At 37.7% G+C, this 15238-nt stretch overlaps 1 protein-coding gene across 8 annotated transcripts in view; it reads right to left on the reverse strand.

Moving 5' to 3' along the window:
- Positions 1-15238, reverse strand: part of PUM3 (pumilio RNA binding family member 3) — a 49846-nt gene that overhangs the window by 22893 nt on the left and 11715 nt on the right. For all 8 annotated transcript variants that reach the window (XR_009541592.1, XR_009541589.1, XR_009541591.1 and 5 more), the window contains exons 2-11: positions 13092-13183; positions 11950-12168; positions 9212-9347; positions 8543-8618; positions 6345-6438; positions 6017-6083; positions 4436-4610; positions 3348-3451; positions 2272-2350; positions 30-128 (exon numbers count right to left, since the gene is read on the reverse strand). Coding sequence is in view for 4 of the 8 variants with exons in the window: in XM_060155027.1 (XP_060011010.1) it covers positions 30-128; positions 2272-2350; positions 3348-3451; positions 4436-4610; positions 6017-6083; positions 6345-6438; positions 8543-8618; positions 9212-9347; positions 11950-12168; positions 13092-13173 (1131 nt within the window). In the remaining 4 variants the exon portion in view is untranslated. The remainder of the gene's footprint in view (positions 1-29; positions 129-2271; positions 2351-3347; positions 3452-4435; positions 4611-6016; positions 6084-6344; positions 6439-8542; positions 8619-9211; positions 9348-11949; positions 12169-13091; positions 13184-15238) is intronic.

Consider the following 15238-nt stretch of genomic DNA (forward strand, 5'->3'; position numbering starts at 1 on the left):
AGGCAAGTCAAGCCCTGACTGACGCTTACCTTGGGCGTGCCGTGCCACAGGCAGTGCATGGCCACCCTGGCACCATCGTGTGTGTGCGCCAGGTATACCACTGCTTCTCGGATGGCTTCAATCACTTCCTGGGGAATAAATGCAGTTCAGGGCTTTGGTTTACTCTTTCTTTTTACTTTCTCACAATCTGTCTACTAAGGAGCAGTTATGCACAGAGAATGAAAGGCAGAAAGTATAGGTAGCAAACAATTTAACAACCGCTTCCTGGAAACATTCTTTTCCATCAAGAGCAGTAAGTACTGCTGGCAGGCAATTTCTATTAAAATCCCTGAGTTTTACCAATGTCTGTTCAAAAAAGTACGTATACGGTTGACCCCGAGTGCGATTTGAACCAGGCGGGTCCACTTACACGCGGATTTTTTTCAGTAAATATGTACTATAGCACTACACCATCTGAAGGTGGGTAAATCTGCAATCAAAACTGCTGATGGGGAGGGCTGATTATAGGCGGATTGTCCACTGAGGGGGACGGGAGTGTCGGCACCCCACCCCCCGTGTTGTTGTAGGGTCAACTGTATACGTATAGTATATTCTAAAGGACTTCTCAAGAAAAAAAAAATCTAAGAGTTGGCTGTGGGAAGAAGGGAGTTTTTAATAAAAAAGCCAGATAAAATAAATAAAATGTTCTTCCCTAAAAGAGTCATGTATATAACAAGCAGAAAACCAAAACACTAATTTTGTCTGAAAAAGTTTTTCTTTTTTAATTTATCACTGGATTACCTCTGGAAATCATATTAATAATTCACCGTAAAGACACTTAAATAACATTTCTCTAAGAAATATTTATCCCTACATTAACATTTAGACTAGGTCTTCACTAGGCCTTTACTCAATGACCTTTAAGTAAAAACCCAATCACTAGTTTATTACAAGGTAATTTTAGCTTATTTTTAATCTTTATTCCTTACTTTCAATGTATATAATTTCATAATTATATTTGGAAGTCTAGCATATAGGACATAAGTGAGTTCTGCCAGCTAACAGCTGCGGGGCCAGTTTAGTCCATTCCCAATTTTAAAATTTATATTAAATAAATACAAAGTCTCCTGCCAGGAAGGAGAAAAGTGGCCTATTTTTATCAATAAGGAACAGCAATTTCACCCTTAACTATCTCACAATCTTTTTCCAGGATAAATCTCAAGAACATAGCTTTCAGCTTACATACCTGAACTTATGAATCTCTTCAAAGCTATCCAGTTGGGGAGTTAAACATATATTCCAATTATGCTTCTTTTACCTCCAGAAGTTTTTTTTTTTAAAGTCTCTCTATTGAAAATGCCCCCGGGGCCACAAAGACCTGTCTGATTATTTTATATTCACACTAAGTTCCCAATGATTTTTTGCTATTACTAAAACATATTCAACATTAAAAAGATAAAGACTTTCTACTATGGAATATATTCAAATGATTATTTTCTCAGTTCTGAACATAAAGTCCTGCCTCAGTGAATCCAGAACTGTGAGGTACTGTGCGGCGCCAGAACAAGAGAGAAATCCCCTAAGAGAATCAGCAGCTGCTGCGGTCACTGAGCCACGTGCTTAGGTAGGCGGCTACTCTTGGAAAACTATTCTGCATGTCAATTTTGAGAGGGTCAAAATTCCTATGAATGTTTAATCTGGCATATTTGTTAAAAAGACGTGAGTCTCGTTACTTGCTTATCGCTTATTATTAGAATGAGAACAAATGGATGATGAGTTTACAGTATGATGAGGCAAGCAAAATTCAGGGGACTAAGTGAATTCTCATCTATATTCCCATCACTGACTTGAAGGGCAGTACAATTTACCTTCACTCTCATGTAAGGTCCAGTTTTTCACGGTTCACTTAGTGTCCTCCCGTAACCTTTTAACACCAATATAATTTTTTGTTTTTGTATCAATACAGGTGAATTTTGAACTCCCTGAATGCTGAATATTCCTCCATGTTAGTTAATTTTCTGATTAGGTTAAGCTAGCGGATGCTCTCTGGATTATAATTAAAATATAAAAATTCAATGAAACTGATAAAATTATGGTCAATTCTACTGTCTTTCTGGCAAAAATCTAAATGGAATTAGTAGACTTCTTCAAAGGGAGTTTAGAACATTATCTTTTCTAAATAAGGAAACAATTCTTTAAAATTTTCAAAAGCCAATATACATCAAAGCAGTATTCCACATTTTTTACACAGTTCTACATGTTTCAGTTTAAAACCTAAAACCAAGAACTTACTGATCTCAGCTTTGGGGGTGCATAGGTAAAAAAGTCCAAGAATACTTTATGTACCAGTGAGTGCTTAATCACAGCTTCTCTGAAAACAGAAAAAAAGAAGAAAAAAAAGTCAGAAATGGTACCACAATAATACAGAGATAGGTAACCTCGGTCGCCCTAAAATAATCAAAACAAGTGAAATGGTTTTAGCAAATTTCATTTGTCATAAAATAAATCATATCTTTAGCAATACTAAGACTAAAAAAAAAAACTTTTAGACCTATTAAAATATATATAGGTCTTGGTTGCCATCTACAACCAAGACCAGAGTACAAGGTTCTAGTATCTAATCAGCAAATATGAAATTATCGTTCAAAATACACTCGACTTTCTTAAATAAGGACATCTATATTCTTTTACACAACAATGGACATGTTATTAGAAATCCACATGTAGACTATTTTTTAATGGCTATTTTCTTTCTGTCAAGCCTCCTTTATAATGCGTCAGTTTCACAAAAATCATTTTAGCAGTTAAATCCTAAATAGATCAAAACAGTATCAGCAATCGCAACAATACCTAGTTGATCCAAGCCTCCTAGTGTGACACTTGGTGAATTCAGGTGTACAGTGGAGGCTAACGATCAGGCACCAAAGACTTCAAGTTCACACGGAGTATCCACGGAGACGGCAAAAACATGTTGTTTTTAACAGCAAAGCACTGTACTGAGCGCTTTGGAAATATTAGCCCATTTAATCTTCATAAAACTCTATGAAATATATACTACTATTATAGTAATTTTACAGATATGGAAACTGAGGCACAGAGAAGTTAAGTTGCCCAAGGTCACAGTTAGTAACTGAGAGAGGCACCAGGATTCACACCCAGGAAGTCTGGTCCCAGGCGTAATGCCCTAACCACTCCACTGTGGTACAAATTCCACGAAGGCCAAATGCATGGGCTTTTAGGTCTCACAATCCAATTTAAATAACAGACTATAACTGGGAAACTATCCACCTTTTCTCTGCAAAGGCTATGTAAAACTTTCCTCCTTCAAATGCCATTTGTTAAGGAAAAAAAAAAACCAGCTTCCTTACTTCTGGGCCATTGGAGTTAGAATCTGTTTCATTTCATCCATGATAAGCTCTAGTTTTTCTGGTTGTACCTCTAATACTTTGTCCAGAGTTGGGTGATCTGCTGACTGCAACAGAAGAAAAATCAAACCCCTCTAAATTTAATCAAGTTTCTTCAACTTCGGAACAAAGAAAATCAATTATTGTCATTTTACATAAACTTAAATTTTTAGATTTGCCATATTTACATAACAGAAGCCCCGCTGTAGATACACTCACAGGGTAATTTTTGATTATCTAATTCTCATTCTATACACCCACCATCGTACTTCCAGAGCCAAGCTAAATAACCAACCAGCCAGTTCATACTTGCCAAGCACCTAGCATGTGCCTAATCATAAGATCAAGTAGTCAGTTAACAAATTCTTGCCACCAGGTTTTGTAATTAGCTGGATATTCCTATAGTGACTGTGACAAAGGAAACAAAGCACTAAGTTCAACCCAGGGGCTGAAACTGACTAGCAGAAGAAACTCAGGAATCAATCCATCTCCCTTGAGATAAATATGTGTATTTGTATCCTAAAGTCTGAAACTGATCCTTTAACTGTCCTAGTCCCATTATTAGCCTTGTACTAAATCCAAGGTTGGGTCTCTCTACTCTGCTTCCTCTCTGCATATGACCCGGGGAAGGGTAATCCACAAACATGAGGAAACATGGGAGAAGGCAGCAACAGGGAGCTCGATGCCCTTCAACCAGAGCTGGTTAAGGGGTGTTTACAGAGCTTCACTGACTATTAAGAATCTTCTTCCTTGGTCTATCTGACTGTAGAAACAGAAGTACCAAAGCATTACACACAGTACTTGGGAAGGAGTAACAAAAGTAGTTTTAATTTATAGGGGATTTAAAGATTGTGTTCTGGGAGAATGAAATGTAAGTATGATCACTTGCTTATTACACCAGAGACAAAATAATCCAAGAGGATAAAGGCTATGAGGTAGTCTCTTAAAGGAACAACCAAAGTAAAAATACATTCTGAAAACAGGGCATTGGAAGGTAAGGAACAGCACACAGAGAAAGTAAAATCTCTAGGAAAAATGTCTTGAAATGTCACCTTGTAAAGCTGAAATGTGTTCCCATAGAGCTCTTCTGTCAGCATGTTCCTCTGCTCCAAGATGGCTTTATCATTGTAGGCGTACTCCACGATGGCGGACGCTTCCGCATGCCGCAGCATCTTCCTCACGTGACCTTTAAAGCTTCTCATTATCTCTGCAATCTGTGCTTTACTCCTAAACCCAGCGTGACCATGGGAAAAGAGAAGTGATAGAAGGAGAAAGATGGGAGGCAACAAAACATAACACACTTCTTCTGAGACCAGCTCATCATTGTGTGTGGAGGTGGCTAACACAGAGAAACGCTACGAGAAGGAAAATCAAATTGCCTTGTATTTCTACGTTGTATTTCTTTCTTTTCTTTTTCTGTTTTTTTTCTTTTTTTGGCCGCGCTGCACGGCTTGCAGGATCTTAGTTCCCCAGCCAGGGATGGAACCTGGGCCCTCAGCAATGAAACTGCGGAGTCCTAACCACTGGACCGCCAGGGAATTCCCTCTACCTTGCATTTCTAAGTGACTCGGGGGCCAGCCTGCCTAGGTTTGAAAAGACCTAGGGTCTTACCAGCTGAAAGACCCCGGGCAAGGTATTTCACCACTCTGTGCCTCAGCTTCTCTAGTCATAGAATAGAAAGAATAAGGTTGATGTGAGGATAAATGAGTTAAGATGCACTGAGAACTGTAACCAGCACATAGTAAGTGCTCAATAAATGTCAGTTCCCATTAGTAAATTGTTCAGCTTAAAAGAAGCGGGGTAGAAGGAGAAAAGGAGACGGTAAAAGTCAAACATGCAGGATAATATGAATAAAACATATTCCAGGATTCTCTTTTTTTTTTTTTTTTTTGTGGTACGCGGGCCTCCCACTGTTGTGGCCTCTCCCATTGCGGAGCACAGGCTCCGGACGCGCAAACTCAGCGGCCATGGCTCACGGGCCCAGCCGCTCCGCGGCATGTGGGACCCTCCCGGACCGGGGCACGAACCCGTGTCCCCTGCATCGGCAGGCGAACTCTCAACCACTGTGCCACCAGGGAAGCCCCAGGATTCTCTTTTAAAACAGGGCTTAATCACAAATATTTCTATTCTATCCTAAAATAATCAAGCGGCCAGTAATTCTAGTCAGGAACACAGTTTTTGAAAATTTGTCAGCTGTACTTTTTGTTGTTGGTTAGCATATTTTGGCCCATTATTATACTTGAGACAGGAAGACAAGTATCAATTCCACCTAGTTTAGGAAATCCTCCCATCTCGACATTTCCTAACCCACTAACCCTGCTTCTGAGCCTACTCACCTGCCCCTCCCATCACTCCATCTTCTAAATAACTGGTGACTAATTTAAAGTTCATTATAACCATTTCTCTTCTTCCAGGGCTTCAGGATATACTCATAAGAACAATGAAGACAATACCATCATTGTACATTAATTTTAATAACATTAATTTTTTAAGACCATACTCATTGCAAACATCACAAGCATCTGCTTAAGCCTCCTATTATGCAACTTTTAAGCAACATTTATTTGCACACAATAGGTATCCACACCTTTAAAAAACTAATAAAAAAATATTTTATAAATAGAACAACTCACCCATACATGAGAAACTTCTTAACAATATTTCTGGAATACTTAGCTTTACTTAATTCAACCAAATCACCTGAAAAACAAAATACATTACATTAATGATAACCTCATTCCAGTCCTCCAGAAACAAGGGAAGAACTAACTGCACAATCTTGGGAACACAAACGAATAACTCCCTATTTGTCCCAGGCAAAAAATACAAATAAACAGCAAAGGTCCTGCAGAGGACACACTGCTATCCCTCAACAGAATTCTTTTCCAGGACAGTGTTGGGTATTTCAAGAGAAAACAAGTGACTTCTTACAAACAATTACGAAATATATATAAGAAATACCTCGCAGTTCTTCAAAAGCCTGTTTCCTCTGCTCTTCGTTGCCATACTGAATGTAACACTGGATCACACGAGTTGAATCATGTGCAAACGCAATCTGCAGGAAAACAGGTGGGGCCTTTAGACAAATTCTCTATGAAAATATGTTTCTATCATATTATTTATGTTGTATTGCTGCCTCTTTTACAATTCCTTGTGAGGAAAAAAAAGTAGGGTCTTCATAGCTAATCAAACCTAGTTTACTTGGGAGTAGAAATTCTTGTTTAATTGTTCAGAATGGCATTCTTTGGTTTTGCTGGCTACCGTACGGCATCGAGACAGGAATGCATTTAAGTATTCTGCAAGATTCTATCATAATTCAAACCAAACCTGTCTAATGATTATACACACTTCATTTTTCATTTCTCTGATAGTTACTTTCCCTAAAAGAGGAATTTTTCAATGCAAAAATTCTATTATTCTATGATTTTTTTAAAAATATAAATGATCTAAGAATGTTTGGCTTTGGCAACCAAAGTATTACTACATAAGTAATTATACCTAAGTATTATAATAATCTAGATACACACTGGCAATTACATTATGAGCTAATCACTCCATTTCTCACATTTTCATTATAATCCCTGAACATACATCCAGTTATATTCCTAGAATTTCAAATCTGATTCTCCAACCCAAGCCCCCTCACAACTGAAGCCTCCTTCAGTGAGGATTAGATCCTCACTGAAGGACTTGCTGATCAATTTTCTAAAGCAATAACCGCAGATAATCAGTCATGCACTATTATTTTTTATATGCTACAGTCTACTTTAATAATGCTTATTACTTGTTGCTGAGTCTGTCTTTAAATTTTTAAATTCTAACAAGTCAGAAGGTGAAGGTATACCTTCATTAAAGTCATGGATTTCCGAAGAATTTCCTTAAGGGAGATTTGCAGAGACATTTTTGATAAAACTTTAAAAATAATTTTTAAAAAGAAATAAGGCTGTTTTGTGCATATGTTGATTACCTACTATGTAACCAATATATGTGCTTAAGTATATTTTTCTCATTTAAACTCAAAGCAACCTTAAAAGTGGGTTGCTGTTATTAGCACTTTATAGATTAAAGTAAGTTTATGAGAAGTTAAGGAACTTGCTATCCTTGGGACCCTGGGGATGAAACTCAACTTCTCTGAGCCCAGATGTATCAAATGTTTAATAGGGATGATGACTAAGTTAAAGGATACAAAGTATGCACTGGTTAGCATAATTCCTAGCACACAGTAAATAATCAATAGGCTGTTATTGTCTAAAGGCACACGTATGTTAAATAGCAGAGTGGGTATTTGAATACCAGACTAACCCCCAAGTCCATGGGCATGCAGTAATAACCTAAGGGTAATTGGGAAAGGATCTTGAGTGTAAAGTATTTATAAATTGAGTGTAACAGACTACTGCTAGAGACGAGGAGGAGTTCCAACCTAAAAAGACCTTGCTGGCTTTAAGAAAGCAGCAGCTGGGAACTCACTATTTTAAGACAGTCCTTCAAAAAAAAAAAAAAGACAGTCCTTCAAACTGCAATACAGCATCTGGTTAGACCCACGTACGTGGTTCGGCAAAGGCTGCCCCTCAAGGGTCTCCAAACATACTGAGTCTGTTGGCTTACAAGTGAATATCACTAAGTATTTATCCAAATACACAAGAATCAACAGAAGTTTACTATAAAACAGGATTAAACAGCAACAACAAAAATCAATTCAGAAGTCCCAAATCTATTATAAAGATCTTTGCATGATGCTTGTAAACGCAGAAAGAAAGTAATCATGTGTTTGCATCACACATACAAAATAGCCAGCAATTTAAAACATATAAAAGTATAGAGTTCACAGCAAGACATTCTAACGAACACTGTTGAACTAATAAATTTCTCGAGATAACTTTAAGAGAACACTGATTTTTTAAGTAAATTAAAATAAAACACTGATATTTTAAGTAAATTATTTTAAAATGAACAGCCAAATACTTGATAGCCTTTTTATAATTTCCCGGCAGTAAGGTCTCTCACTATTAAATTTTTTAATCAGTATTATAAAAGGTATTTGAAATTTGAGGCCAAATACATTAAAAACAGAAACAATTTCACCTGCCACAATGGTCAACTACCCTTTATTGAGAGTCAATTTCAACTGTTAAAATTGCAACTAAGTATGCCCTACTTACAGTTTTAATTTTCCCTTGAATCAACTTCTGCAAATCATTCATCAACTTCACTCTTTTTTCTTTGTCACAATCTTTTCTATAAAAGAGGCAGGAAACATAGCCTAAGTAAAGACATTATTTTAAACACACAAAAATAAAAACCATACCATTGTATGTTCACCCAGTTCAGTATGATTTTCTCTTTGGAGAGAGCAAACTGGACATTAAAATTACTATTCCACAGCAGCCAGAGAAAAGTAATTTTCTCAAAGGCAGAAACTCATCTCACAAGGTATAATTTTACGCATCAATCTAAATCTTAACAGCCAGAACTTCAAAAGTAAAGAAAATAATAAAACAAGTCCAAGACACCAAGTACTCAAGTATTTTAAAACCTAGCCGAAAAGAATTGTCCTTCATTTTCTCAGAAATTTCTCAGGAAGGACGTCAAATCCATTTTAACTCTCATTCATTTTCATAAGCAGATCTGACACCATCCGAATGATTCCACACATTTCTGCAACAGGCAGACATCCAAACACTGATGCCTCTACTGGAGTATTACGAGTACTCCCTAAATAACCCAAGCGCTATGTCATTTATCTTAGGACATTTCACTATTTACTAGGTACACTGTTACTCCTCCATCATCTCAAAGGGCCTAATAAAGATGCCATTAAGTAGCATTACCTTCTTAAGATCTCCCAGATCTGCTTTGCCCGAACAACAATGTCGTAGTTGGTTTTATCACTGAGTTGCCTGCTCTGCTTCAGTTCTTTTTTCTTTTTTTTGAACTCATCCCATTTGGGTTTCTTGACTGCTGTGTCTAGTCATTACAGAAATTATTTTCAATTACATTTAACATTCTCAGTGCCATACACAAGGACAAATTAGGCACCTATGGCAATCACTAATCAAGATCATTACTCACTGAGGAAACCAGAAGGAGGAAAACATCATTCCCTACCAACTTACACTTTATTTCATTTTCTGAGCAGTTTACACATTTTAAATTTGGTTGACACCAACCGTTCATTTATTCAACAGCTATTTATTTAATCTTAACAGGATACCTATTAAGAAAACAAAAGGAAACTAAACAGATTATAAAAGCAATTTAAAAAGTTTAAGCATCTTTCTCAATTGTAAAATAAAATTTTACTATAGAACATTAAGGTCATTGGACTTTAGGTATAATCAGTTCTCAATGAAAACAAAAATTAGTCCAAACTAACACAGGAAAAACCATATTCAAAAATTCACTCTTCTGAGTGCTGTTATGTATTAAGTGATTTAATTCTTACAACAACCCTACGAGGTAGGTACTATTATTATCCCCTTCATGTCAGGGAAACAAAGGCACCGAGCAGGTAAGTTCCTTGTCCAAGGTCACGTTAACTCCTAAGTGACAGAGTCAGGATTCAAACCCAGACATGGCTCTAAAGCTTTATTCTCTGCTGTCTCTTACTCATGACAATGCACAATCAAAATTCCTCAGTTCTCTACAATTAGGGTCATGCTATAAAAGTTGAGTATCTTTCTATAGGTTATTGTTGGTCTTCACAATCTAAATAACTTATTAATTGAATGAAAAAACCCAAAGAGGCCAAACAAAAAAAAACTTAATAAAATGGGTATTATTTAATGAGTACCCTGCAAAGAACCCTTAGGAGAATAAGTTATTTCTAGATATCTCCCCTTCTCTGATTAGAAATACACTCAAAAACCAAAATTCTCCTATAATCTCAAAACCTAGGGATTAACTATTTCCTTCTTGTCTTTTCCCCTACACATTTTATATGAATTTCCTTATTGTCTTTACTTAAACATTATTATACTGTAAGTATTCTTCCATGAAACTAAATATTCCTCAAGAATACAATTTTTAATGGCATTCAATATACTACAGTGTATTTAGTTACTCCCCTTTCTGCTCACTTGCTTATTCCCAGCCTGGTAATAGAGGATGACAGGCAACAGAAGGCATATTTACCATTAATATTAGGGCATCATGTACTATGCAGCAGAGGATAATAACCAATCCAGAGTCCATTTAATTCTACAAATATTTGGGCACCCTTGACATATGCCATGCTGGGTTGCAGCAGATACAACCAATTCTGGGGATGTCTAGTATCCAATCCCCCTCAGTTGCTGGTATAAAACTGAGAAAATAAAATCAAAGTTCCATTTTGAGATGCCGGGAACTTATCTCCTATAGCAAAAGGAACCAGAGCTCCACTATAATAAGACGAGGATGTGTGTGCACTTAAAATGCAGGGCTCAAGAATTCCAGTGTGGAAGGGAAGATTTAGGACCTAATAGAGAAGCTAGGAAAGAGTAGGTAGGAAAGAGAAGCTGGAAGAGAAGGGGAAAAGAGAAAAAATGGAAGCTAGAGCATGCAAGAGTCCTCCAGGCCTAATGAGAAATAATGAAAATTTCCCTCCTTTCCTCTCTCCCTACGCCCCTGTCTTGGAGCAGCCCTAGGCAGAGGAGAGAACAGGGACCAGGTCTAAAGAACTGGAGTAAAAAGGCCCCATGGCAGTGGTCTCAGTTGGCAGCAAAGGAGCAGTGTCAGGCTATGCCACACTGGAGAAAAAGAGTATGAAAGACACCAGAGAAGTTCTCGTGATGCTGCAGAGAAGGCATATGCATGACAGCACGCGTAACCTGGAAGCTGCTCGTTTGAGACCAGTGCAGGAGAGATGATGCACAGCAAGGGCAGGCTGTACAACAGACAGCAAAGCTCTGGGTTAGAGACAACCGCTTAAACATCATGACGAAGAGATCAGTAGTTTGTTTCAACAAAGAGGAGCCCTGCCAACACTTCTAATCAGTTAGCAACCTAGCCTGTTCAACCAATTCAAGTCAAATCTGTCACATGTATACTATACCTTCTCTGGAACTGTTTACCGGGTCTGAGCCATCTGATGGGTTGATGATATTAGAGTGGCCTGAGCCCTGTGAGGGCAGGGTCTATATGTTTCTTGTTCACCAGGGCATCCTTAGCCAAGGTGGATGTTTAGCTGGGACACACTGGTTATTTAAGTATTAAATTTAAGTATTAAGTATTTGTTTGTTGAATGAATGAGTTCATTAATTTTAGCCTACAGAAAGGAATGTTTTACTGAGGTTCCAATGCATAAAGCCAATACAATTTAGCCTAATTCCACAGCTAGGGGAATTCAGCAAGGGCCTAGGAAGTAAGGAATTCTAGGTACCAGAGGACAATTTTGACCAGGGAAGATGCTTTCTGTTTTTTATTTAATCCCATCTACCTTCCCCCGCCCCCACCCCAAGTGTTGCCTGTCAAGGAACAAGAACAGGTCTCTACCAGACTTCTAGAGTCCCTGTGCACGGCGGTTCAGGCAATAGCTCAGGCAAGGCAACGCTTCTGCAAAAACTCTGCTAAAGGAATCAGTGCTTACCATCATTTTTACTGTCTGGCTGGAATTTTCTCTTCCTGTTGAATTTATCTGCCTGCTGGAATTTGTTCTTTGGTATTTTATCCCCTTGCTGCTTATTCTTGAACTGCTTCACGCCTTTTTTCCCAGGTTTTGTGGCAGTTTTCTCAAAGTTCTTAGTTGTGATTTTAGGTCCACCTTCCTTAACAACTTTTTTTGGGAAAGTCTTTGCAGAACCAAAATCTAGTAACAATAATAAATAATTGTTAGTTCAATGATCCTGGGCCTAGATCTTTTATCCACTGGATTGTATTTGTTACAGAAAATTACACACTCTTTAGTGAAACATACTGTTTTATTCTCAAAAATGGAGCACAGTAGGACTTAAAAAATCAAAACAAAATTTAAAAACTTACTCTGATTATAAAATTATAATACAGGTTCATTATAGAAAACCTACGAAGTAGAGAAATACATAATAAAAACTACCCATAATTCGAGAGATAACCACTATTGTCAATTAGGTGTACTTCTGTTTTAAGCACATATCACAAGATGAGATATTATTTTTATGTTTGTGTGTGTCTGTGTGTGTGTATTTAGGGCATCAATAACATAATAGGAATCTAAGAATAAAATGAACATTTAAAATTTAGAAAGTATATCATATATAAACAAATTTAAAATGTTTATTTTTCAGAATTTCTAGTTGCAAGAAAAGAAAAGATTGCTTAGGAAACTAGTCATTGACACAATTCCTGACTTTTCTATTTTGCAATACTGACACCTGATGGAACAATAAAGACATCACAATGAGAAATCCTGAAGATCTGGCTCACCAGTACACGTATTAATCAGCCACAATTTATCAAACGTTAAAATAAAATGTTGTGAATTAGCGTGACTAAAGTGAGGGAACAGCATCACTAGCCGACATATCTTTCAAAAGTACAGCATTCACCAATTATTCTGGCAATTTCTGAAAGGTCTAAGTTTCGCAGGGAACATGCAAACTCATATATAGTAACACCTACTTTCTCCTACTACTTTAATCCTAACTCTAACCCATGAATAGATTGGAATCTGCTACATGCCCCCTCATACCACCAACTGCTCCCTCCAAGGGCCAAAAAAACCACATGGGAAGCATGTTTTGAGTATCTTACCACTGTTTTTATGAAATCTGTTTTTTTCTTGTGATGGCTTTGTACCTTTTCCTGTGATTTTTTTTTTCCCTTTGACTTCCATTATAGCAACTCTGGAAAACAAAAACAAAATCCAAAAAAGGATCACTGAATTGCTCTCATCCAATAAAAGTCATTAGTGGTCACTGCCACATTTACTCCTTGAGGTCACAGATGCAGGACAAATTAGCTGCATCCAGCACAGGCACCCATGAGTCCAGGAACTACACAATCATGACTTCTAAGATTGTAAGAGCGAAAATAAATACGATACCAATACAAAAACTAAGAACACACACACACCTTGGCTAGTGTGTGATGTTTTGGAGGCAACATTTCAGCAATAGTAATGGCTAAAAATAAATCATTATTTACACTAAGCATGATAAAACTGTCAGTGTTTGCATTACTTACAACCTGGGAAGACTTTGTGATGAGAAAATGACAATATTACCACTTGATTTTTTGGTCTCTATCCTAAAAAGCCAGGAACAAACATTGCACTTATCATATATTCAAATTTAATGAAAAAAGATTATCCAGAAGTTCTTTATGTAACCCAAGGTAGCTAAAAACAAAAACTAACTTCGAACGTTTAATCTGTTATTCTTTAAGAGGCAATCAAGTAATTTTCAAAGACCTCCGAAATAAGATTATTGAAATATTTAATATTTCATTTTAAAGAAATCTGCCTAACAGGCTGCTTCTGGAGAGAGACCCCACCGTGCACATGGCAAACAACAGATAACCCCTCAGCTGCCCAAGGCTCCTGAAAGCACCCGAATGTATCAAGAGCAAAAGTTATTATGTTTTATTTGTCTATTTCTGTACTTTCCAAAGTTGCATACTCAACTCATTTCAAAATTTCTAAAGTTGACCCTCTCGAGTAGATGCTAGGGATCCCTAGACAATTCCAGATATTTCTAGACAAGAATTTTCCATTGAAGAACAACAAATTTCTCAAGATATTAATAGATATAAGAGAAACAAGGGGTTCTGGGGTGAAATGTATTTGGGAAACTCTTAAATGAAAATAATGAAGGAGGCATCTTTAAGGAAAGGCAGATTCTTGTGCTAATTTAAGCCATTAATCACCAAGCACAAGCTAAAGTATGCAGGATTTTCCAACCGTGGTTGAACCACTTTTTCCTGGAATATCTCAAGGGACCAGTAGGGTCTCAAAGAGCACTCTGGAAAATGAATGGCCTCTGAATTACTCCGTTTCCTTAGATCATTAATGACTGTAGGGTCACTGTCACTTGGCTATAGCCTTCATAACCACATCTGCATCCCTTAGCTCTTCTGTGCATGAACTTTTTATTTTGATATAAATTTAGTTTTAAAGAAGAGTTGGGAAAGACACAGAGAAAGGTCCAGTATACCCCTCAGCCTCCCTTAATGTTAACATCTTACCATGATGCATTTACCCAAACTAAGAAATAACATTAATATGATGCTATTAAATTTGGATTTCGCCAGTTTTTCCACTGACGTCGTTTTTCAATTCCAGGATACCTTGCATTTAATCATCAAGTCTTCTTAGTTTCCACCAATCTGTGACAGCTTCTCCATCTCTACTTGTTTCTCATGACCAAGACAGTTTTGGAGAGCACTGGTCAGGCACTGTGTAGAATATCCTACATTTGGGGTCTGTCTGACATTTTCCTATGATTCTACTGGCCTTACGAATTTGAGGGAAGAATACCATAGAGATGAAGTGCCCTTCTCATCCCATCACATTAGGAGGAGCATGATATCGACATGACTAGTGATATTAACCTTGATCACTGGTTAACATAGTGTTTGCAAGGTGTCTCTGCTGTAAAGTTACTGTAGTGTTTGCAAGGTGTCTCTGCTGTAAAGTTACTATGTCTCCCTTTCTTTTTTTTTTTTTTTTGCGGTACGCGGGGCTCTCACTGCTGTGGCCTCTCCCCTTGCGGAGCACAGGTTCCGGACGCGCAGGCCCAGCGGCCACGGCTCACGGGCCCAGCCGCTCCGCGGCACGTGGGATCCTCCCAGACCAGGGCACGAACCCGCGCCCCCTGCATCGGCAGGCGGACTCTCAACCACTGTGCCACCAGGGAAGCCCTATGTCTCCCTTTCCTTACTCTGTTAGAAGCAAGCCACTA

The sequence above is a fragment of the Lagenorhynchus albirostris genome, chromosome 7, assembly GCF_949774975.1.
Source record: "Lagenorhynchus albirostris chromosome 7, mLagAlb1.1, whole genome shotgun sequence".
Classification (NCBI taxonomy): domain Eukaryota; kingdom Metazoa; phylum Chordata; class Mammalia; order Artiodactyla; family Delphinidae; genus Lagenorhynchus; species Lagenorhynchus albirostris.